This window comes from Somniosus microcephalus, chromosome 21 (genome assembly GCF_052327205.1).
Source record: "Somniosus microcephalus isolate GS21.2 chromosome 21, FLI_Smic_1.0, whole genome shotgun sequence".
Classification (NCBI taxonomy): domain Eukaryota; kingdom Metazoa; phylum Chordata; class Chondrichthyes; order Squaliformes; family Somniosidae; genus Somniosus; species Somniosus microcephalus.
This window is the reverse complement of record NC_141007.1, coordinates 41324758-41350325: the sequence shown is the minus strand read 5'-3', so window position 1 is coordinate 41350325 and position 25568 is coordinate 41324758. Positions and strand designations below refer to the sequence as shown.

The 25568-nt window shown below is 46.7% G+C and overlaps 1 protein-coding gene across 1 annotated transcript in view; it reads left to right on the top strand.

The window, feature by feature from the left end:
• The first annotated feature begins 6508 nt into the window (after positions 1–6508).
• The window catches only part of pik3r6a (phosphoinositide-3-kinase regulatory subunit 6a), a 77750-nt gene continuing 58690 nt past the window's right edge, over positions 6509–25568 (top strand). The window contains exon 1 of the mRNA XM_085963481.1: positions 6509–6795. Within this exon, the coding sequence (XP_085819607.1) occupies positions 6720–6795 (76 nt within the window). The 5' untranslated portion in view covers positions 6509–6719. The remainder of the gene's footprint in view (positions 6796–25568) is intronic.

The following is a 25568-nucleotide window of genomic DNA, read 5'->3' as shown; positions in this document are numbered from 1 at the left end:
CCACGTGATCCCAGGGACGCTTGCGAACTGCCTGGGCCTCTGCGCGAGCGCACCAGGAGTGGCCCAGGAGCAGAAGTGTCCGGACCTCAGGAGCCCTCCGGTTACTGCATTGATTTTTTTCCAGATTGGAGGCATCCGCATGCATGAAGCCTCCGATTGGAAAATCTGGGCCATTTATTGTAATTGGTCATTTTAACAGTCTGAAATACCTTATTAATGTAAATTAACATTTTTCCAAATCTCATTTTTGCTGCAGTGAACTGCACTTGACTTACACATTCTAAAATGATATTGCGGAAGAATCTTTTTCAGAAAATCAAGGACACTTCTGAATCAATGTGGCTCTATTGAAATTATCTCGTCTCTACTTAGTTTCCTTTCCTCCTACATATTTCATGCTTCTTTCACACCGCGTTTGATATGGCCTCGGAATTTCCTAGTGATATTTTGGCCTTAGTATTATTTATTCACACCTGGAATCTATATTTGAAAAATGTTCAGATGTATAATGCACAGATTTATTTGGCATGTAACATGTATGTGCATATTCAATATGTAAGAAATGTCAATGGTTTGGCGGTTCCACAGGTATGGTGCCTGCCACCAGGATAACTTGCCCCATCTGCCAAGTCTGCTTGGGTAGATTTGCATGAGTGTCTTGTAAATATAAGCGGAATATTGGAGCCTTTGTGATCAAATACATAAGCTCTGAGGTGTAATCATAGAATCATGGAAATTTACAGCCCAGAAGGAGGCCATTCAGCCCATCTTGTCCGTGCCGGCCAACAAAGAGCTATCCAGCCTAATCCCACTTTCCAGCACTTGGTCCGTATCCTTGTAGGTTACGGCACTTCAAGTGCATATCCAAATACTTTTTAAATGTGATGAGGGTCTCTGCCTCTACCACCCTTTCAGGCAGAGAGTTCCAGAACCCCACCACCCTCTGGGTGAAACAAATTCTCCTCAACTCCCCTCTAAACTTCCTACCAATTACTTTAAATCTATGCCCCTTGGTTATCGACCCCTCTGCTAAGAGAAATAGGTCCTTTCTATCCACTCTATCTGGGCCCCTTATAATTTTTTACGCCTCAACTAGGTCTCCCCTCAGCCTCCTCTGTTCCAAAGAAAACAACTCCAGCCTATCCAATCATTCCTCATAGCTAAAATTTCCCAACTCATACAACATCCTCGTAAATCTCCTCTGCATCCTCTCTAGTGAAGTCACGTCCTTCCTGTAATTTGTTGACCAGAACTGCACGCAGTATTCTAGCTGCAGCGTAACTAGTGTTTTATACAGTTCAAACATAACCTTCCTGCTCTTATATTCTATGCCTCCGCTAATAAAGGCAAGTATCTCGTATGCCTTCTTAACCACCTTATCTACCTTCAAAGATCTGTGGACATGCACTCCAAGGTCCCTCTGATCCTCTGCACTTCTCAGTGTCCTACCATTTATAGTGTATTCCCTTGCCTTGTTAGCCCTCACCAAATGCATTACCTCACATTTCTCCGGATTGAATTCCATTTGCCAGTGTTCTGCCCACCTGACCCACATTGATATCTTCCTGCAGTCTACAGCTTTCTTCTTCATTATCAACCACACGGCCAATTTTTGTATCATTTGCAAACTACATAATTATACTTCTTGCATTCAAGTCCAAATCATTGATATATACCACAAAAAGCAAATGACCCAGTACTGAGCCCTGCAGAACCCCACTGGAAACAGCCTTCCAGTCACAAAAACACCCTTCGACCATTACCCTTTGTTTCCTGCCTCTGAGCCAATTTCGGTTCCAACTTGCCATTTTCCCTTGGATCCCATGGGCTTTTACTTTCGTGACCAGTCTGCCATGCGGGACCTTATCAAAAGCCTTGCTAAAATCCATATAGACTACATCAAACGCACTACCCTCATCAACCCTCCTTGTCACCTCCTCAAAAAATTCAATCAAGTTAATTAGATACGACATTCCCTTAACAAATCCATGCTGACTGTTCCTGATTATTCCGTGTCTTTCTAAATGAAGATTTATCCTGTCCCTCAGAATTTTTTCCAATAATTTTCCCACCACCGAGGTAGGCTGACTGGTCTGTAATTACTCGGTCTATCCCGTTCTCCCTTTTTAAACAACGGCACCACATTAGCAGTCCTCCGGCACCACACCTGTAGCCAGAGAGGATTGGAAAATGATGGTCAGAGCCTCTGCTATTTCCTCTTACTTCTCTTAACAGTCTGGGATACATTGCATCTGGACCTGGGGTTTTATCCACTTTCAAAGATGCTATAAACCCCTTAATACTTCCTCTTTCACTATGCTTATTTCATCTAATATTTCACATTCCTCCTCCCTGATTGCAATTTCTGCATTGTCCCTCTCTCTTGTGAAAATGCAAAGTATTCATTAAGAACCATGTCTTCCGCCTCCACACACAGGTTACCTTTATGGTCCCTAATAGGCCCTACTCTTACCTCAGTTATCATCTTGCTCTTAATGTATTTATAAAACATCTTTGGGTTTTCCTTGATTTTACTTGCCAATATTTTTTCATGACCTCTCTTTGCTTTCCTAATTTCCTTTTTAATTTCACCCCTGCACTTTCTATACTCCTCTAGGGTTTCATAGAAACATAGAAGATAGGAGCAGGAGTAGGCCATTCGGCCCCTCGAGCCTGCTCTGCCATTCAATGCGACCATGGCTGATCATCCAAATTCAGTACCCGGTCCCTGCTTTCTCCCCATATCCCTTGATCCCTTTAGCCTTAAGAAATATATCCAACTCCTCCTTGAATATATTTAATGTATTGGCCTCTACTGCCTTCTGTGGTAGAGAATTCCACAGGTTCACCACTCTCTGGGTGAAGAAATTCCTCCTCATTTCTGTCCTAAATGGCCTACCCCTTATCCTTGGACTGTGACCCCTGGTTCTGGACTCCCCGACCATCGGGAACATCCTTCCTGCATCTAGTCTGTCCAGTCCTGTCAGAATTTTATAAGTTTCAATGAGATCCCCTCTCATTCTTCTAAACTCCAACGAGTACAAACCCAGTCATCCCAATCTCTCCTCATACGTCATTCCTGCCATCCCAGGTATCAGCCTGGTGAATCTTCGCTGAACTTCTTCCATGGCAAGAACATCCTTCCTCAGATAAGGCGACCAAAACTGCACACAATACTCAAGGTGTGGTCTCACCAAGGCCCTGTACAACTGCAGCAAGACATCCTTGTTCCTGTACTCAAACCCTCTTGCTACGAAGGCCAACATACCATTTGCCTTCTTAACCGCCTGCTGCACCTGCATGCTTCAGCGACTGGTGCACAAGGACACCCAGGTCTCGTTGCACTTCCCCTTCTCCCAATCTATTGCCATTCAGATAATCTGCCTTCCTGTTTTTGCCACCAAAGTGGATAACCTCATATTTATCCATGCTTTATTGCATCTGCCATGCTTTTGCCTCTGCCATGCTTTTGCCCAATCACCCAACCTGTCCAAATCATCCTGGAGTTTCTCGGCATCCTCCTCACAGCACACACGCCCACCCAGCTTTGTGTCGTCTGCAAATTTGGAGATATTACATCTAGTTCCCTTGTCTAGATCATTAATATATGTTGTGAATAACTGCAGTAATGAGCTCTCGGTATCTGTCATAAGCTTCCCTTTTTTTCTTTATCCTTCCCTGTATGTCCCTAGACATCCAGGGGGCTCCAGATTTGTTAGTCCCACCCTTTTTCTTTCAGGGAACATACTTGCTCTGAACCCTCACTATCTCCTCCTTGAATGCCTCCCACTGCTCTGACACTGATTTACCTTCAAGTTTCTGTCTCCAGTCGACTTTGGCTAAATCACATCTCTGCTTAGTAAAATTAGCTTTTCCCCAATTGAGTATTTTTATTCCTAGTCTATCCTTGTCCTTTTCCATAACTATGCTAAATCTAACTGAATTATGATCGCTACCACCAACATGCTCTCCCACTGATGCCCTTTCCACCTGCCCAGCTTCATTTCCCTAATAAAGCAGTGCAGAGCAAACAACCTTTTCAAAGTGATACTGGACTGTCTATTTTTCTTATTTACAAGGTTTTCCCCCCCTATAGATATGGATGATGGAAAGGGGAGGGGTGGGTACACAAAGTGAGTAAGTCCATAAAGATCCACCTGCCTCGATCTATCTATAGTTATTTATTTAATTAAAATAAATCCCAATTTGATAATCCTGGAAGAGTTGCAGCATTGATTTTTTTGGTCACTAGATGTCAGTGGAGCCATTTACAAATGTGCTACTTACAGTATTATAAATTGTAATTCTACTTCTGACCAATCATATGTTTTATTATGTGTCCTTTTCAACAGCTGCCTGGAGTGCAGTGCAAAGCCTACGATGTTGGTCACACCTCTGGCTTACAGATACCACTTTGGTAGAAACATCAAGTTATGTGAATGTAAACATCAACTGAAAGTGATGTCATTTCAAATGCCACATGGGGCCTTTTTTGACTGCTTTCCTTGCTGGCTTCCTCTCCACAAACTCCGGTTAATCCAGAAATCCGCAGCCTGATTTCTCCCACATTTCTATTATGCCTGGCATTGCCAGGCTGCTGACCCCCAGTGCATCGACTTCAAGGTCTTGACTTACTTTTCAAGTCCCTCCACGGTCTTAGTTTTTCTAGTCACACACGCCAGCCTACATCCTCTGACTCCCTTACTCTACCAAAGGAGGTCAATCCTTCAGTTGTCCTGTCTCTGGTCTTTGGAGTTCTCTTCCAAAATCATATTGCCTTGCTACTTTCCTTTCCTCTGAAACTTCTTAACCATCCACTTCTTCCACCATGCTGTTGCCCCGCCCCTCCCGTCCCCCCAATCTTTCCCATCAGCTGTTGCCCCGCTCCTCCCCCCCAACCATTCCCATCAGCTGTTGCCCCGCCCCTCCCCCAACCATTCCCATCAGCTGTTGCCCCGCCCCTCCCCCCACCTTTCCCATCAGCTGTTGCCCCGCCCCTCCCCCCACCTTTCCCATCAGCTGTTGCCCCGCCCCTCCCCCCACCTTTCCCATCAGCTGTTGCCCCGCCCCTCCCCCAACCATTCCCATCAGCTGTTGCCCCGCCCCTCCCCCCAACCATTCCCATCAGCTGTTGCCCCTCCCCCCCACCTTTCCCATCAGCTGTTGCCCCTCCCCCCCACCTTTCCCATCAGCTGTTGCCCCGCCCCTCCCCCCACCTTTCCCATCAGCTGTTGCCCCTCCCCCCCCCTTTCCCATCAGCTGTTTCCCTCTTGCTTGGTTTCCTCCTCTTCCCTCCACCCCACTGTGAAGTGCTCTTGAGATGTTTTTCTACAGGACAGGCACAACATAAATACAAGTTGTTGTAGCATACCCAGCTGCTAATTGTTACACAAATATTGCCGACCCACTGGAAGTGTGAGAGAAAAGGAGACCCAAAGGACAGGAAATCTTGCTGCTAATGGTTAAAATAATGGATCACATAATCTAGAATGACTCACCTCTGTATGCAACATCAGAGTAACAGTTTGACACAGCATGAATGATAGCATAACACTACCAGAATGGGGGAAATGGGAACGTGTGATCAGGACACAGTACAGAATTCACAAGAAAGAAAAGTTAGAGATTAGAAGACCTATGAACAGACTCCCAGCGAAAGAAGTTGACTCGGGGGACAATAGGTATAATTAAAATGGATTACAGGTTATAGAGACAACACTATTCCATTTTTTCAGAGAACATGGGGGAAGGAACTTTAGTTTCTTGAGGTAAATGATCAATAGGGGGCGCAGCACAGGCAGGGAGAGAGTCCGTGATAAAATAATTGCATATGGACTGAATGGCCTTTTCTTACTCCGGATATACTCATATTCTTATATTTGGCACCGCACTATGCAGATACCTGTGCAACTATATTACGAAAGCAGCCTAAATCACAGGAACCTGCCATCTATTGACGTCCACCATGATATCTGCCAGCAAAAAAAAACTTGTTGAAAAGACCTCAGAACTTCATACATTCAACGTGATGAACAAATGTCCCAGTCGAAAGGCAAACCAATGCTTCGTTTCACTGGGCCCTCTCCTTCCTTTAGATGTACACTACGTACCTACACGATTGTGTATGTTTGTGTTAAACCGGTTGCAAGGGTAAATATAAACCTCCAATAGGTAATGAACGATTTAAAAGACCAATATAATCCGGGAACTTGCTCTGCCAATTTGGCAAATTAACAAATAGAAAACGGTCAACGATGATGTGACAAAGGTCTACTATAATCTTCAGAAACAAATCGGGTGTTCTATTCTATTGCTTTCAATTTACTGCACTACAGTAAAGGTATGCTTTAGGTTGTTAAATTTTTTTTTCGTTAGAGCGCAAGATATGTTGCCAAGAAACAAAAGATCCTCCCATAGGCGGCAATTCCTACCGAATCCACCAGGAGTCTCTGAAACTCACCTCTGTGGGGGAAAAACCTGCGCCCATTCGCCGTGGTCAGTTTCAGATTTGAACACAGGAAAGCATCAGAATCCACATCTCCCCTTCCGAAGTGCTGCTGCTGCTCTCTCTGGTGCTAATTTCACTTAAATGTTGAACACGTTTAAACAATGGATGTAAACCACGCATGGTATTGTAAGAATCTAGTTCTGTAACATTATTGACCAAAAAGAGCTGGGGGGAAAAAAGTACCTGTGTTTTATTACTGAATTTAAAAATCATGGAGAACGAAAAAGCATGCGCAAAACATTATGGATCTCTTGAATCAACTACGTGGAATGCAGACACTGTAAAAGGTAAATCAGATCCTAACATGGTGTTTTGTTTAAACGCGGTTCTTCCACAGAGACTGAAACGATAGTGACAACAGAAAATCAATGTTAAACCAATTTCTTATCCATATCACTGTCTGATATAGGGTGAAGAGTGCTTCGTTTGGTTCGCCGACAAAGTTAAAATTAGCTTGCTTGAGTTGCCTCATATCATTTATGTATGTATTTTTTTAGTAGATAAATGGTTTGAAATACGTTTCAGGGTCTCTTGATTCGAGCAAGACACGTCGGTAAATCCTAAATGCCGCTTTGCAGGTTACTGAAACATTTATGTTTAGGAATTATCATGAATACTCTCAGCTGCGTCGGTTTTAAAAAATCACTTCAAAACCAAAAGTTTGCTTTTTTTGAAAATTCTGTCTCCTTTTTGATGTTTGTCAGATGGCTCCCCCTCCCCTTTTACTACAAAGACTGAGGGTGGAAAGCAGCACGGATCATGGTGATCTATTCAATACTCTCCTGTGTAGGGAGATTCGTGTATTTGACAGGGGGGATACACTCAGTGGGCAGAGAAAGAAACATTACAGACCTGCTGAATCAAGAGTTTGGGTTTCTATTGCTCTCCATCTCAGCCCGTGTCTTCAAAATCACGCATTGGATAAACACAACTAATTTCATCGGTCCTGAAACGTTAACTCTGTTTCTCTCTCCATGGATGCTGCCTGACCTGTTGAGTGTTTCCAGCATTTCCTGTTATTTCAGATTTCCAGCATCCGCAGTATTTTGCTATTGTAACTTCATCACAGGCTGAGTGGTAATGTTTGGTTCACACTGATCAACAACAACAACTTGTATTTATATAGCGCCTTTAACGTAGTAAAACGTCCCAAGGTGCTGCACAGGCGTATTTTAAGACACAAAAAAAATTGACACCGAGCCACATAAGGAGAAATTAGGGCAGGTGACCAAAAGCTTGGTCAAAGAGGTAGGTTTTAAGGAGCGTCTTAAAGGAGGAAAGAGAGGTAGCGAGGCGGAGAGGTTTAGGCAGGGAGTTCCAGAGCTTAGGGCCGAGGCAACAGAAGGCACGGCCACCAATGGTTGAGCGATTATAATCAGGGATGCTCAAGAGGGCAGAATTAGAGGAGCGCAGATATCTCTGGGTGGGGGGTTGTGGGGCTGAAGGAGATTAGAGATAGGAAGGGGTGAGGCCATGGAGGGATTTGAAAACAAGGATGAGAATTTTAAAATTGAGGCGTTGCTTAACCAGGAGCCAATATAGGTCAGCGAGCACAGGGGTGATGGGTGAACAGGACTTGGTACGAGTTAGGACACGGGCAGCCGAGTTTTAGATTACCTTGTTTATGTAGAATGTGGGAGGCCAGCCAGGAGTGTGTTGGAATAGTCAAGTCTAGAGGTAACAAAGGAATGGATGTTTAGGCAGGGAATTCCAGAGCTTAGGGCCTAGGCAACGGAAGGCACGGCCGCCAAAGGTTGAGCGATTATAATCAGGGATACTCGAGGGCAGAATTAGAGGAGCGCAGATATCTCGGAGGGTTGTGGGGCTGAAGGAGATTACAGAGGTAGGAAGGGGCGAGGCCATGGAAGGATTTGAAAACAAGGATGAGAATTTTCACACTTACCCAGTAACGTTTCTCTCTTTAACAACATGTGCAGCATTTTTGGATATAGTTGTGTACAGAATAAGAATTAGGTGTTCACATCAACGCTGGAGGAAAGAGTGTGCCATTTATCCTGCTTTTGGAAAGCACCACTATGCAGTGTGATATTTGCACTTAAGAACTTAAAAGAAATATTGAGCTAGATCATTTTTAGTATATACTTCAGTTACTTTGTAGGTGGAGGATTTTAACACATTAGGAGGGTTTTAATAGGCAAGACAGGAGGGGGGATCTGTAATTATAAAAGTATTTTAAAATTCTATTGAAAAGGAGACTGGGTGGTACAGTGGCTAGGTACCTGGATTTGTTTTCAGTGGGCCTAAGAGATTGTATGTAACAAGAGCCTGATCAGTGTTTGCTGGCTGGAGACCCACATTCATGGATGACTAGTGCAGTTAGGGCCTGCCCTTCTAAGAATGAGGCAGAATATGGAAGCTTTATAGCTAGCTGTGCTATAAACTAATGCGGGAGTGCTTGATGTTGGTTGCCTCTGAAATAGGTATCTGCTTCATGTCACAGCACTAACATTCCTTATCTGGGTGAGTACAAAAAATACATTTAATTTTTACGTGAGTTAATTAAAGAAATTAGATGTAATACTTGAAAAGGAATTTTCCACCTAATAAACGTATAATGAACCTGCTGGATCACTCCGCCATCTTTGAATAATTCTAGGTTATCAGGAATTTATTCCCTAATACTACTGAATAAAAAGAGACCCTTTTGGAAAATTGCTCTAGTGTGTTCATGCTGATTTTTTGTTTTGTTGCTATCTGCTTCTGCTATTATTTGTAGAGCAATCAACTGCCTCCTGTCCAGCACAAATGACAAAATCATCAGCAAATCGTCCAGTGGAGGTACACTATTCAGGACAGAGCATCAGGCTTCCATTTAGTGAGCTTATCGTTACAAAGAGTACATTTTATTTGTTGGTTGAGGGAGTGAAAGATCACGCATCACAGCCAATGTGATGGCACAGTGCTTCAGTGTGCAAACCCATTGCACCATAGACTGATAGAATTCAGCTTTATGTCTAATATGGCCATGGAGTGAGCAACCTGATTTTAGCTTACTGAGTAAAGACCGATTCGAATTTGCAAATTTAACTTTTTTTAAATTAGTTCCTGGGATATGGGCGTCGCTGACAAGGCCAGCATTTATTACCCACCCCTGTGGCGAAGGTACTCCCACAGTGCTGTTAGGGAGGGAGTTCCAGGATTTTGACCCAGCGACTATGAAGGAACGCCGATATATTTCCAAGTCAGGATGGTGTGTAACTTGGAGGGGAATTTGGAGGTGAAGGTTTCCCAGGTGCCTGCTGCCCTTGTCCTTTGGGTTTGGCAGGTGCTGTCGAAGAGGGCTGGCGAGTTGCTGCAGTGCATCTTGTAGATGGTACACACTGCAGCCATGTTGCGCCAGTGCTGGAGGGAGTGAATGTTTTAAGGTGGTGGATGGGGTGCCAATCAAGCAGGCTGCTTTGTCTTGGATGGTGTCAAGCATCTTGAGTGTTGTTGGAGCTGCACTCATCCAGGCAAGTGGAGAGTATTCCATCACACTCCTGACTTGTGCCTTATAGAAAGGCTTTGGGGAGTCATGAGGTGAGACACTCGCCGCAGAATACCCAGCCTCTGACCTGCTCTTGCTGCCACAGTATTTATGTGGCTGGTCCAGTTAAGTTTCTTCGCTGAAGGTAAGCATGCAGGTGCAGCAGGCGGTTAAGAAGGCAAATGGTATGTTGGCCTTCGTAGCAAGAGGGTTCGAGTACAGGAACAAGGATGTCTTGCTACAGTTGTACAGGGCCTTGGTGAGACCGCACCTTGAGTATTGTGTGCAGTCTTGGTCACCTTACCTGAGGAAGGACGTTCTTGCCATGGAGGGAGTGCAGCGAAGATTCACCAGGCTGATACCTGGCATGGCAGGAATGACGTATGAGGAGAGATTGTGTTGATTGGGCTTATACTCACTGGAGTTTAGAAGATTGAGAGGGGATCTCATCGAAACCTATAAAATTCTGTCAGGTCTGGACAGACTAGATGCAGGAAGGATGTTTCGGATGGCCGGGGAGTCCAGAACCAGGGGTCATAGTCTAAGGATAAGGAGTAAGCCATTTAGGACTGAAATGAGGAGGAATTTCTTCACCCAGAGAGTGGTGAACCTGTGGAATTCTCTGCCACAGAGGGCAGTGGAGGCCAGTTCATTAAATATATTTAAGAAAGAGTTGGATATATTTCTTGAGGCTAAAGGGATCAAGGGATATGGGAAGAAGGCAGGGACAGGGTACTGAGTTTGGATGATCAGCCATGATCTCATTGAATGGCAGAGCAGGCTCAAGGGGCCGAATGGCCTATTCCTGCTCCTTTCTTCTATGTTTCTATGTCTATGTTTCTGGTCAATGGTGACCCCCAGGATGTTGATGGTGGGGGATTCGGCGATGAAATGCCATTGAATGTCAAGGGGCAGTGGTTAGACTCTCTTGTTGGAGATAGTCATTGCCTGGTACTTGTGTGGCACAAATGTTACTTGCCACTTATCAGCCCAAGCCTGAATATTGTCCAGGTCTTGCTGCATGTGGGCATGGGCTGCTTCATTATCTGGGGAGCTGTGAATGGAGCTGAACACACTGAATCATCAGCAAATATCCCCACTTCTGGCCTTTTGATGGAGGGAAGGTCATTGATGAAGCAGCTGAAGATGGTTGGGCCTAGGACACTGCTCTGAGGAACTCCTGCAGCAATGTCCTGGGGCTGGGATGATTGACCTCCAACAACCACAGCAATCTTCCTTTGTGCTAGGTATGACTCCAGCCAGTGGAGAGTTTTCCCCCTGATTCCCATTGACTTCAGTTTTACTAGGGCTCCTTGCTGCAACACACGGTCAACTGCTGCCTTGATGTCAAGGGCAGTCACTCTCACCTCACCTCTGGAATTCAGCTCTTTTGTCCATTTTTGGACAAAGGCTGTAATGAGGTCGGGAGCCGAGTGGTCCTGGCAGTAATTGGCCGGAATTGATTTTTCCTGCTTTTTGTAGACAGGACATAACTGGGCAGTTCTCCACATTGTCGGGTAGATGCCAGTGTTGTTGCTGTACTGGAACAGCTTGGCTAGAGGCATGGATAGTTCAGGAGTGCAAGTCTTCAGCACGGATGTTGTCGGGGCCCATAGCCTTTGCAGCATCCAGTGCGCTCAGCCGTTTCTTGATATCACATGGAGTGAATTGAATTGGCAGAAGACTGGCTTCTGTGATGGTGGGGACGTCAGGAGGAGGCCGAGATGGATCATCCACTTGGCACTTCTGGCTGATGATGGTTGCAAACGCTTCAGCCTTGTCTTTTGCACTCGCGTGCTGGGCTCCACCATCATTGAGGATTGAGGTTCATGGCGGGGCTGCAGAGCTTTGACCTGATCCTTTGATTGTGGGATCGCTTAGCTCTGTCTATAGCATGCTGCTTTCGTTGTCTAGCGTGCATGTAGTCCTGTGTTGCAGCTTCCCCAAGTTGGCACCTAATTTTTAGGTATGCAGGAGCAGCGCCAGGCATACCAAAAAATGAGGTGCCAACTTGGGGAAGCTGCAACACAGGACTACATGCATGCTAGACATCGAAAGCAGCATGTTATATATATCAGAAGTAAAGATGAGTAAAATCTTTATAGTAGCTAAAAGAAATATATAAACTTTCACAGGAGCTGTTACTTTTCAAATGCAACTTTTATATTTATTAAAGTGCTAATAAGTTGCTAGAATTCATTGCACCTTTTACAATTTATACACAAATGGTAGCTTTATTACAGGAAACTCTTTTTTATCCGGCACCGACGGGACTGACGTGGTGCCGGTTGATCAAAAAGTCCAGATTACAGAGAGTTATACTTACCAAGGTACGAGAGCCCCGTACACGGCCACAGGTACAGGAGCCCCGGTTACACGGCCACTAATATATAGTAAAACTTACCTGAACCTACTCCTGAATTTTGCCGGTTAAGAGAGACTTCCGGATATTTAGGTGCCGGTTAACCTCTGGCCTCTACTGAAACAGCAGACATTGTTTACAAGAATGTTGAGCATAAAATAGCTACACTATATTAGTGAATCTGCCACTAAATATTAGCATAATCCCTATTTTAACCCAATATATCTTGGCAACTGATGCGCTATCAATTACTCATAAAAGACGGAGAGTTAGGAGAGCAACTAAAAGGCTTTTATTAACAAAGAACAGAGCATGCCTCTCGTGGTTGACTGGTTTCCAAGAAGGCAGAGGGCTGCAGAGCAGTCACCTTTATACCTGGGCATGTGGGTGGAGCCAGGGGCGGAGCCAGCTGAGGCATGCATAGATACAACAGTGTGCAACAACAACAACGGTGAACAACAATAACAGTGGTTTACCACATTCACCCCTTGTTTAAAATTGAGTCCGGCGGGGTGAAGTGTACTAAAGGTTCGTGTAAGTAAATCTATCAGGTGGCCTTGTATGCCGTCCTGATCATCGTGGTGGCGGTGCAGCATCCAACGTTGAATCTGGCGTCTCATTGAGTGGTTGGGTGGTCAATGACGGGTCCTGGGGCTGCGGCATGCCGTCTACAGGGGTTGGGTTGTGGGTAGTGGTGGATGGCAATGGTAGTGTTTTAGGGGCACCCGAAGGTGCGAGGTCTCGTATGGAGACTGTGTCCTCCCGCCCGTCCGGGCACGCCATGTAAGCGTACTGGGGGTTGGCGTGGAGGAGGCTCACCCTCTCGACCAGGGGGTCCGTTTTATGGGACCTCACGTGCTTCCGCAGTAGGACGGGTCCTGGAGACATCAGCCATGTCGGTAGCGAGGTCCCCGATGTGGACTTCCTGGGGAAAGTGAACATTTTTTCATGGGGGGTGGCATTGGTGGCCGTACAAAGCAGTGACCGAGTGGAGTGGAGCGCCGCAGGGAGGACCTCCTGCCAGCGAGAGTCGGAAGGCCCTTAGATTTTAAGTTTAAGAGGATGGCCTTCCAAACCGTCGCGTTCTCTCTTCCCACCTGGCCGTTCCCCCGGGGGTTGTAGCTGGTGGTTCTGCTTGTAGCAATACCTCTCGTGAGCAGGTACTGACGGAGTTCGTCGCTCATAAAGGATGAGCCCCGGTCGCTATGGATATAGCTAGGGAAGCCGAACAAGGCGAAAAGGTCATTCAGACCTTTAATGACCGTGGTACTGGTCATGTCTGGGCAAGTGATGGCAAACGGGAGTACTCATCAATTATGTTGAGGAAGTACACGTTGCGGTCAGAGGAGGGGAGGGGCCCTTTAAAATCGACGCTCAGGCGCTCGAAGGGGCGAGTGGCCTTGATCAGGCTTGCTCTGTCTGGCCTATAAAAATGCGGTTTGCACTCGGCACAGATTTGGCAGTTCCTGGTCATGGTCCTGACCTCCTCGATGGAGTAGGGCAGGTTACGGGATTTGATGAAATGGAAGAACCTGGTGACCCCCGGGTGGCAGAGGTCATTGTGGAGGGTCTGCAGTCTATCAACCTGCGCGTTGGCGCATGTACCACGTGATAGGGCATCTGGGGCTCATTGAGTTTCCCGGGCTGGTACAAGATATCGTAATTGTAGGTGGAGAGTTCAATTCTCCACCTCAAGATCTTGTCGTTCTTGATTTTGCCCCTCTGCTTATTGTTAAACATAAAAGCTACTGAACGCTGGTCAGTGAGCAGGGTAAATCGTTTTCCAGCCAGGTAATGCCTCCAATGTCGCACCGCTTCCACAATGGCCTGGGCCTCCTTTTCGACAGAGGAGTGTCGAATCTCGGGGCCCTGGAGGGTCCTTGAGAAAAAGGCCATGGGTCTCCCCGCCTGGTTAAGGGTTGCAGCTACGGCGAAGTCGGATGTGTCGCTCTCCACTTGGAAAGGGATGGACTCATCCACTGCGTGCATTGTGGCCTTCGCAATATCTCTTTTTATGAGAGTGAAGGCTGCACATGCCTCTGCTGTCAGGGGGAAGGAGGTGAACTTGGTGAGGGGTCTGGCTTTGTCCGCATAGTTGGGCACCCACTGAGCATAGTAAGAGAAAAACCCTAGGCATCTCTTCAGTGCTTTTTGGCAGTGGGGGAGGGGGAGCTCCATAAGGGGGCGCATTCTGTCGGGGTCGGGGCCGATGACTCCGTTCTCCACTATGCAGCCAAGAATGGCGAGGCGCGTGGTGCGAAACATACATTTGTCCTTGTTGTATGTTAGATTCAGCCGCTGGGCCGTACGGAGGAATTTCTCTAGGTTAACGTCATGGTCCTGCTGGTCGTGGCCGCAGATGGTGACGTTGTCTAGATAGGGGAAGGTGGCCTGCAGCGCGTTCTGGTCAACCATTCGGTCCATCTCCCTTTGGAAGACCGAAACCCCGTTGGTGACGCCGAAGCGGACTCGGAGGAAGTGGTAGAGACGACCGTCAGCTTCAAAAGCTGTGTACTGGCGGTCCTCAGCCCTGATGGGGAGCTGGTGGTATGCCGACTTCAGATCAATCGTCGAGAACACCCGGTATTGTGCTATCTGATTGACCATGTCAGATATGCGGGGGAGTGGGTATGCATCTAACTGGATGTAGCGATTGATAGTCTGGCTGTAGTCAATAACTAGGCGCTGTTTTTCGCCAGTCTTCACTACCACCACTTGTGCTCGCCATGGGCTAGTGCTACCCTCAATAATCTCTTCCTTCAGGAGTCTTGCTACTTCGGATTTAATGAAGCTCCTATCCCCGGCACTGTACCGCCTGCTTTTGGCAGCGATGGGCTTACAGTCGCGGGTGAGGTTAGCGAACAAGGGGGTGGGGGGAGACCTTAAGTGTGGAGAGGCTGCAAATGGTGCGCGGCGGGCGATTTAAAAGCTGCTGGCTGCAGACTGTGAGTGGGGGGAGGGGTCCGCCGTACGCTAATGTGACACTTTTAAGGTGGCACTGAAAATCCAACCCCAGTAGAACGGCAGCGCAGAGATGGGGCAGGACAAGAAGTTTAAAATTTTTGTATTCTGTGCCCCTTACTGAAAGGGTCACTACACAGTAGCCACCGACGTCTGCTGAGTGGGATTTGGAAGCCATAGAGATCCGATGGCGCGTTGGCAGGACCGGGAGAGCGTAACTGCGCACCGTGTCGGGGTGGATAAAGCTCTCTGTGCTCCCGCTGTCGAAAAGGCAGGTAGTAGCGCGGCCGTTTACCGTAATGTCCATCATGGACCTGGACAGTTGGTGAGGGAGAGATTGGTCCAGCGTCACGGAGGCCAGCATATGGTCGAGCGAGTCGCTGTGGTCGTCAGACGAGGCGGTGGTTGAGTCCGGGTCACCCGCGATTGGAGTTGGAGGCGTCCAAGATGGTGGACAAAATGGCTGCGCCCATGGTCCCGATCCCCACGCGGCTGGAGGTGTCCAAGATGGCGGACAAGATGGCTGCCCCCACGGTTCACACACGGCGCTGCTGGCGTTAGCGGTTTTACCTTTGCAAGCGCTGACGTAGTGTCCTTTCTTCCCGCAGCCAGAGCAGGTAGCGTTTTTCGCCGGGCAGCGTGCTCTGGGGTGTTTTGCCTGGCCACAAAAGTAACATTTCGGGCCCTTGGACATCGCTGCAGCAGTTGGTGCCGGGGGTGGCGGTCCCATGACCCAAGGTTGCGGCGTCCACGGTGCGGAGCGATTAGGGGAGAATGCGTCCATATTCCGGTGGGCCGCGTCTAGCGAGAGCGCGAGGGACGCTGCCTTCTTCAGGTCGATTTCGCCCTTCTCCAGCAGTCTCTGCCGGGAGTAGTCGGACTTGAGGCCCGCAACGAAAGCATCTCGGATAAGTCCCTCCGTGTGTGTCGCGGCCGATACCTCTTTACAATCGCAGGCTCGGCCGAGTATCTGTAGTGCCCGTAGGAATGCTGCCACCGATTCCCCGGACTGCTGTTTGCAGGATCTCAGGAGGTGTCTGGCATAAACCGTATTTACCGGGCGTGTGTATTGTCCTTTTAGCAGATCGATAGCCGCCGCGTAGGTAGTCGCGTCCTGGATGAGCGTGTAGACTTGGTGGCCCACCTTGGAGGCCAGGATTTTTAGTTTGTTTCCATCTAGTGTCACGGCTGAGGCTTCCAGGTAAGCTTTGAAGCAACGCAGCCATTGTGTGAACTTGGTAGACGAACCCGCCTCTTGAGGGTCTAGGTCCAGGCATGTTGGTCTGAGGGCATGCAGCAGCGCCTGCTGCTCAGCGTTTGGTGCCGTCATTTGCTGCAGCGCCTGCTGCTCAGCGGTTGGTGCCGACATTTTGTTTTTGTTAATAAAATTGATGCGCTATCAATTACTCATAAAAGACGGAGAGTTAGGAGAGCAACTAAAAGGCTTTTATTAACAAAGAACAGAGCATGCCTCTCGTGGTTGACTGGTTTCCAAGAAGGCAGGGGGGTGCAGAGCAGTCACCTTTATACCTGGGCATGTGGGTGGAGCCAGGGGCGGAGCCAGCTGAGGCATGCATAGATACAACAGTGTGCAACAACAACAACAACGGTGAACAACAATAACAGTGGTTTACCACAGCAACAATGTACAGTCTAAACACTATTACTGTTTCCTTGTATAGCTTCTTTCCCCGACCATCATCTGAGGTAGCTATGAGTTTGGATCTCAAATTAATATACTGTATAGAATAGGTAGAAATAATACTGTAAAAAAAAACTGAAGGAGTTGGATTGACTTTTTTAAAGTGAAAATTTACTTTAAATTTCAGTGAGTTTTGACTGACCAGATTGTTAAAATTGAGTGTGGTGGTGGTCCCTTTTGTTGTGCAAGTCAATCACACTGCAGGCCAGCGGAATGTAGCTTTATGTCTGCAGTTGCCCATGGAGTGAGCATCTGATTTCAGTGGGAGGCAACCCAGACACTTGCCTGCATCCCCAACTGGGTTGATACAGCACATCAACTGGCTGAGAAAAAACCCAAGTCACCTTTCACCATCTCGATCTGTGAATGGTATGGAACAGGGGAACCTAACTTAGCAAATAGTTTGGAAAAAAAAATTATACACAGCATATTTCCTAGTACTGTCCAAAATGTACTGTTTCACATCAGCCATTGTAGCATCCAGTCATTATGTTTTATTTGTTCTCAGGATGTGGGTAGCATTGGCAAGGCTACATTTATTGCCCATCCCTAATTCTCCTGCGAGGCTGGTGGTGGAAGGAAGCAGTGATTGCTTTTACAACTTCCTTGAAGGCACGAATGAACTAGTCAGTTTTGATGACAATTTGGCAATTTTATTGTAATTTTTTCTGATACTAGTCCCATAGGGTATACAAATTCAATTTGACAACTTACCTTAGTAAGATTTGAACATTCAACATCTGAATTGTTAGTCTATTACATAACCATTACACTTCTGTATTTGCAAAGGCACTTGCAGTTTATTTTTCCCACGAAGCCACAGCAACTGGTGAAGTATTCAAGATCACCTGTGGCAATGCACAAAGTTCTTCTGTATTTTTTTTATTCGTTCACGAGATGTGGGTGTCGCTGGCAAGGCCAGCATTATTGCCCATCCCTAATTGCCCTGGTGAGGTGCCTACTTGAACCGCTGCAGTCTTTGTAGCGGTTTGTTACAACTGAGTAGCTTGCTAGGCCATTTCAGAGGGCAGTTAAGTGTCAACCACATTGCTGTGGGTCTGTGACTCACATATAGGCCAGACCGGGTAAGGGCAGCAGATTTCCTTCCCTAAAGGACATTAGTGAACCAGATTGGTTTTTACAACAATCCAGTAGTTTCATGGTCACCATTACTTGCTTTTTATTCCAAATGTATTTAATTAACTGAATTGGACAGACTGGTGAAATGGGCAGACACATGGCAGATGAAATTTAATGCAAAGAAGCGTGAAGTGATTCATTTTGGTAGAAAGAATGAGGAGAGGCAATATGAACTAAATTGTACAATTTTAAAGGGGGTGCAGGAACAGCTGCCATGGTGGGATTTGAACTCCCGTCTCTGGATCATCAGTCCAGGCCTCTGGATTACTATTCCAGAAATATAGCCACTATGATACCGTACCCTCTGTATCACTTATTTGTATAGAATGTCGGGAGATAGGACTGGACCAGCATTCTTACAAAGCATAAGGACAGTGGGAAAAGTAAATGGAGAAAGTCCATGGGATTAAGGGGACAGTGGGTGCATGGATACGGAATTGGCGAAAGGACAGAAAGCAAAGAGTAGTGGTGAATGGTTGTTTTTCCAGACTGGAAGGAAGTGTGCAGTGGTGTCCCCCAGGGGTCAGTGTTGGAATCACTGCTCTTTTTGATGTATATTAATGACCTTGATGTGGGTATACAGGGCATAATTTCAAAGTTTGCAGATGGCACGGACTTGGGAATGTAGTAAACAGTGAGGAGGATAGTAACAGACTTCAGGAGGACATCGACAGACTGGTGAAATGGACAGATTGGTGAAATGGGCAGACACATGGCAGATGAAATTTAATGCAAAGAAGTGTGAAGTGATTCATTTTGGTAGAAAGAATGAGGAGAGACAATATGAACTAAATTGTACAATTTTAAAGGGGGTGCAGGAACAGTGAGAACTAGAGGGCTATATATGCAAGTCTTTGAAGGTGGCAGGGCAAGTTGAGAAGGCTGTTAAAAATGCATACGGGATCCTTGGCTTTATTAATAGAGGAATAGAGTACAAAAGCAAGGAAGTTATGCTAAAACTTTATGAAACACTGGTTAGGCTCCAGCTGGAGTGTTTTGGCCTATTCTGGGCACCACTCTTTTAGGAAGAATGTCGAGGCCTTAGGGAGGGTGCAGAGGAGATTTACTAGAATGGTCCCAGGGATGAACGACTTCAGTTACATGGAGAAACTGGGATTGTTCTCCTTAGAGCAGAGGAAGTTAAGTGGAGATTTGATAGACGTGTTCAAAATCATGAAGGGTTTTGATAGAGTAAATAAGTAGAAACTGTTTCCAGAAGGGTCGGTAACCAGAGGATACAGATTTAAGGTAATTGGCAAAAGGACCAGAGGGGACATGAGGGGAAAAAATTACACAACGGGGTAGATTTTCCCGAACCTGTCGGGATGAAGGCGGGACTTCCTCTTTCAGGTTTTTGACCCACCTACTTCGACGTCCGGCCAATCCGCGCAATTTTCCCTTGATTGACCTCGTTGAGCCCGCCAATTAAGGGCCACCTGGCAACAGGTGCTGTCACAGACTGAAATTTCATCTGTCAAGAGTTCTTGACAGATGAAATATCAGCATTTGACAGCTGTTTGAAGCTGTGAAACACTGACAGTCTGAGTTCTACCATGAGTCATTCTGCACAGTCTCAGTTGGAACTCTTACCGGCACTCAAAGCTGAAGGCTGTCACTTTTCACAGATCGCAGCCATTCAGCTTTCAGTTCCAGCTGAGTGATGCGCTCCCGACGGCTACAGGAAGAAAGGCTGTGAAGGTAAGTACAGGTAAGTAAAAGTTCTTTACACACTTTAGACACACCAAACACACTTACCTTTACACTCATGCAACCATCACTCACCTGAGCGCCAACATCGCGACCCCTCCAACTCCTTCAACCCGACGGCCCGCCTGCTCTAACCTGGCGTGGTTTGGAGCCGTCGGAAAACCCACACGAAACCCCTCAAAATAGGGATTAGGCTAAAAACTGCCTGTTAACTACCTGTTAACAGGCAGTTAATTGGCACTAATCCCTTCCTGCCTGGTTTCGGCGGGTCCCAGTGCGGGGCGGATACCCGCCCCCCCCCGAAACTTACGTGGGGCGGGGTTTTGGGCGGGATGGTGTCAGGACCCCCAAATTCAGGATTTTCCCCCCCCCACACGCCTGAAACCCCGCCTGACGGCTCCATGAAAATCTAGCCCAACGAGTTGTTATGATCTGAAATGCACTCCCTGAAAGGATGGTGGAAACAGATTCAATAATAACTTTCAAAAGGGAATTGGATAAATAATTGAAGGGGGAAAATTTGCAGGGCTATGGGGAAATAGCAGGAGAGTGGGACTAATTGGAGAGTTCTTTCAAACAGCTGGCACAGACATGATGGGTCGAATGGCCTCCTTCTGTGCTGTTTGATTCTATGAAATTCTGCCATAATTAGATGCCTACCACCTTGCAAAACTGAGCAAACTGCTAAAGCTGCTTTCTTTAGTATGTTTTTTGTGGAAGGGACTGGTAGACATGAGTGTAACAACTTGGAAAATGCCTTTACCTGACTCACTGATTATGATGGTGGTGATTCGTGCTGATCAGCATCAAGGTCAGTTTGTGAGAATACAGAGGATGGGACAGAATGCTGAGAGCCAAAATTTTCCCAGCGATCGAGGACGTCTAAAAGGGCGAGTCCTCTTCAGCTCTCTAGTCTTGGGGGTAGAGTTCCCGCTTGTTTCCACTAGTAATATCAGTGCAATCCGGGAGGAATCGGCCAAACCAGTGCAAAAGATTGAGGAATTTTAAACGTGAGTTACGCCCAAAACCACTTGTGCTTGTGTTTTCCGCAATCTTTTATGCTGGTTCAGGATTCAAATCCCCCAATACGGGCCCTGCCCACAAAACTGGCCATGCCCCCAGGTCAAAATTGCGAGGTTCCACCAATTGCGCTGGTTCGGGAAGGCTCTTCAAATTGCGTTCATTTTCTTTGGTGCACAGGCACTAGAAGGCACGTTGTTTTTCAAAGCAAAAAATATTTAATTTACTAAGAAACTTACTAGTGTACACCAATGAAACTATTAAATGGCTAAGTATAGCTTTTTTTAAAGTCATTTTCAGTGATTTTAAATCAGGTCATTCACAAGTAACCCTTATTAAAAATGCATACTTTTGCTGGAAACCCATTTTCGGCTGTATTAATAAAACTGCACCAGGTTGCCACTCTTAAATACATCACGGAATACATTTTGATGGAAAGAAGAAAGAAACAATTAGGATCTATTACACTGCCCGATTGCGCTGGTTCATTGAACATGTTACATTTGTGATTATGCAAATTAATTTTAGCGGAATCTTGAACTGTAACTGTAATGTCCGCGCCTTAATAATACACGGACTGCAGGAGAACAATAAAACTGGTATTTACTGAACAGAGGGTAACTTAAGACTGAAGTACAGAAGCCTGCTATGGCTTTATATACAGGGGTGGTCACTGCCGGTACCGCAGTATAGAATCAGTTCTTCTCTTAAAGGTACATACACAACAATTCCTCCCCTTTTAGATAAACAGTACATAACATTCATTTTACAACTAAATAATAACTAATTACAATTACAATTTTCTCTGTACTATATACATCAACTGAAATAATCATTTATAAGTTCAGTCTTTGAGGAGGCTTCCTGATCCTGACTGGATAGCGCCTTTCTCGAGTATCCTGTTCTTGCGGCGGAGTTGATTCTGGCTCATTGTCATTGGTTGGTTCGTCAGCTTCCAATACCACTGCTTCTGAGGTCGACGCAATCTGTACTTTGGGTTGATCACCAAGTGCACCTGCTTGTGGTATGGGTTTAGCTTGTTCCTGTGACTCTAGAATCTGGTCAGCATGGCGTCTCACGATGCTCTCTCCAACGTCCACTGTGTACATTAGTGGTCCCTGCTGTGTGCATATCGTTCCTGGCTGCCATTTTTCTGTTCGGTAGTCACGGGCCAAGACTGGTTGCCCTATCTTGAAGCTCCTGGTTGGCTTCTCATTTATGTGCTGGAATTGCTTATCCTCAACATCTCGTCTTATGTTTGGTTTGAGCAAATCCAGGCGACATCTTAGCCTTCGGTTGAAGAACATTATGGCTGGAGCTTGGTTGGTGACTGCATGTGTCGTATTCCGGTAAGCAAACAAGAAATTATCCACCTTGTGTTGTAGTGGTATGTCGTCATTATACATTGCCTTTATTGCCTTTTTAAAGGTCTGGACAAACCTCTCAGCCAATCCATTTGTGGCTGGATGATATGGGGCAGATATGTAATGTTTCACCCCATTATTCCTCAGAAACCTCCGGAAATCCTCGGACACAAACTGTGGCCCATTGTCGGAGCAAATCTGTTCTGGCAAGCCATTCCTGGCGAAGATGGTCTGTAGGACTGCAATAGTTTTCTCCGTGGTGGTGGAGGACATTTTGATGACCTCTGGCCATTTCGAATGGGCGTCCACAGTGATTAGGAACATTGAGTCCATAAATGGACCAGCAAAATCAATGTGTACCCGTTGCCATGCAGATGAGGGCCACTCCCATGGATGTAGCGGGGCCTGTGGTGGAGCGTTTTGGACCTTCTGGCATCCTGTGCATCTCTTGGTCATATCCTCAATTTCTTTATTGATTCCCGGCCACCACCACAAAAGCCCTGGCTAGGCTCTTCATTTTTACCCCTCCCAGATGACCCTCATGAAGCTCATTGAGCACTCTATCTCTCAACTTGGGTGGAATTACCACGCGGGATCCACACATCAAGGTCCCCCGGCACACTGACAGCTGTTCTCTCCTTGGCGAGAATGCTGGCAACAGTGAGTCGCCATGTGCTGGCCATCCCTTCACCGTCAAATCATAGACCCGAGAGAGTGTTGGGTCATTTTGGGTTTCCTTCTCTATACTTGAGTTTGTAACAGGTAGACATTTGACTATGGTCGCATGGAATATCTCAACAGGGTCCACTGCAGGTGCTTCCTCTACCATAGGCAATGGTAGGCGCGACAGCCCATCAGCATTTCCATGCTGTTTCGTACCCTTGTACTCTATGTCGTGCTGATGTGCCCCTAGAAAAAGTGACCATCTTTGCAGCCGTTGCGCCGTCATCACCGGAACACCCTTCTTCGGGTTAAAAATGGAGACCAGAGGCCGATGATCAGTCAGTAGGGTGAATTTCTGCCCGTGCAGATAGTGATTGAACTTCTTCACCCCCCCACACCAGGCTGAGGGCCTCCCTGTCAATCTGGGCGTAGTTACGCTCAGCTGAGGTTAACGAGCGCGACGCAAAGGCTATTGGCCTCTCTGAACCGTCAAGGAATTTGTGTGACAGCACCGCTCCGATGCCGTAGGGAGACGCATCACATGCTAACCGAATCGGTAGTGTTGGATTGTAGTGGGCCAATACTTCTTTTGGAGTGATTAGGCATTTACATTTCTGAAAGGCACGCTTACACTCATCACTCCATTTCCATGTTACTCCAGTTTGCAGCAGGGCATTCAGTGGGTGCAGAATTGTAGATAAATTCGGCAAGAACTTATGGTAGTAGTTCACCAACCCGAGGAACGACCTCAGTTGCGACACATTTTCCGGTGCTGGAGCCTTGACTACAGCCTCAATCTTGTCCGGCGACTTATGCAACCCTTCCTCATCAATCATGTGGCCACAATATGAGATTTGTCTCCTGAAGAACTCGCATTTGGGGCGGTTGGCTCATAGCCCATATTCCTGTAATCTAGTGAGCACCTGCTCCAGGTTGGCAAGGTGTTCACTGTCATTTTCGCCCGTAACCAGAATGTCATCCAAATAACACTGGGTCCCCGGGATCCCTTGCAGGACTTGTTCCATCGCCCTCTGCCAAATAACCGGGGCTGATGCCACCCCGAATACCAGTCGATTGTACTGGTAAAGGCCTTTGTGAGTGTTTATTGTGAGGTATTTCCAAGATGCTTCTTCCACCTCCATTTGTAGATACGCTTGGGCCAGATCAATCTTTGTAAAGCGTTTCCCTCCAGATAGTGAGGCGAAAATATCTTCTGTCCATGGAAGTGGATATTGTACTGTGTGCAGGACTGGGTTCACAGTTACCTTAAAGTCCCCACAGATGCGAACCTTCTTCGGCTCCCCAGGCGTGCTGCTCAATGATTTCTTCATTACAGGAACGATGGGTGTGGCCCACTCGCTCCAGTCCACCTTGGACAGCACACCCGAACGCTTCAGGCTCTCCAGCTCTGCTTCAACGGCTGGGCGGATCGCTTAAGGTACCGGTCTGGCCTTAAAAAAAATTGGGTTTGCGTTATCTTCGATTTTTATCGTTGCCGTTACTCCTTCTAGAGTCCCAAGTCCTTGTTGGAACACCTCTTTCGCGTCAGTTAGAATTTTTGACAGTCGTCCAGGTGTGACGTCATCATCCTTTTTGTCAGTCACAGTTAGCGCCTGAATGGAATACCAATCCAATTGTATTTTTCGGATCCATTCACGTCCCAATAATGGTGGTCCTCCATCTTGTAGTATATATAGATACAGTTTCTGTGTTTCCTTGCCGTTGTATTGAACTGGCACCCTTATTTTTCCTCTGGGGTAGACTTTTTGCCCCGTGTATGTCTTCAATACAATGGACGTGTCCTTCAAGGGTATGTGTGAGAATAGCCGCTCATAGTCTCGTCGATTCATGACAGTTAGGGCTGATCCTGTGTCCAATTCCATCTTTACTGGGGACCCTGCTATCATGAGGGTGACCCAAATGGTTCGGTGATCCTCCTTTGCGATCACGTGTAACTTCAGACAACTTAGTCTCCTGCTCCCGGAGTCCTTATCACTCTCCTGATCTTCCGAACTACTGTCTGTCAATTTCTTTACTTTCTTGTACTTTTCCTTAGTAGTTCTTGTAGTGTTGGTTTTCTTTCCCGACCTGCAGACTCACATTACCTGCATATTTTGTCCTTAAACCAGCAGTCCTTCTGATCATGGGTTGTTCTGCCGCAGCGATAGCACTTTTCTGCTCCATACGCCATTTCGTTAGCGCTGTATTCTTGTGGTTTCTGTTGTATTTCCGCAGCTCCCCGTGCTGCTGCTTCGTAGGATACTGCCACGCTGAAAGCCTGTTCTAGCGTCAGGTCCTTTTCCGAAAGTAGTCGTTTCTGGGTTCCTTCACTCTGGAGCCCGCAGACAAACTTATCCCGTAAGGTGTCTGCCAGTCCTGCTCCGAACTGGCAGTGCTTCGATAACTTGCGTAGTTCCGTAAGATAGTCAGCATTGCTCTCATCTTTGTGCTGGTTTCTTTTATGGAACTTGAATCTTTCTGCTATCAGCAGCGGTGTAGGGTTTAGGTGTTCCTGTAAGATATTAACAATCTCTTCAAAATTTTTCCCCATTGGTTTAGCTGGGGTAATTAAATTCCGCAATAGGCCGTACGTTCTCGCGCCCATCAAATTTAATAATACCGACGCCTTCTTTCCATCGGCCACCTCATTTGCC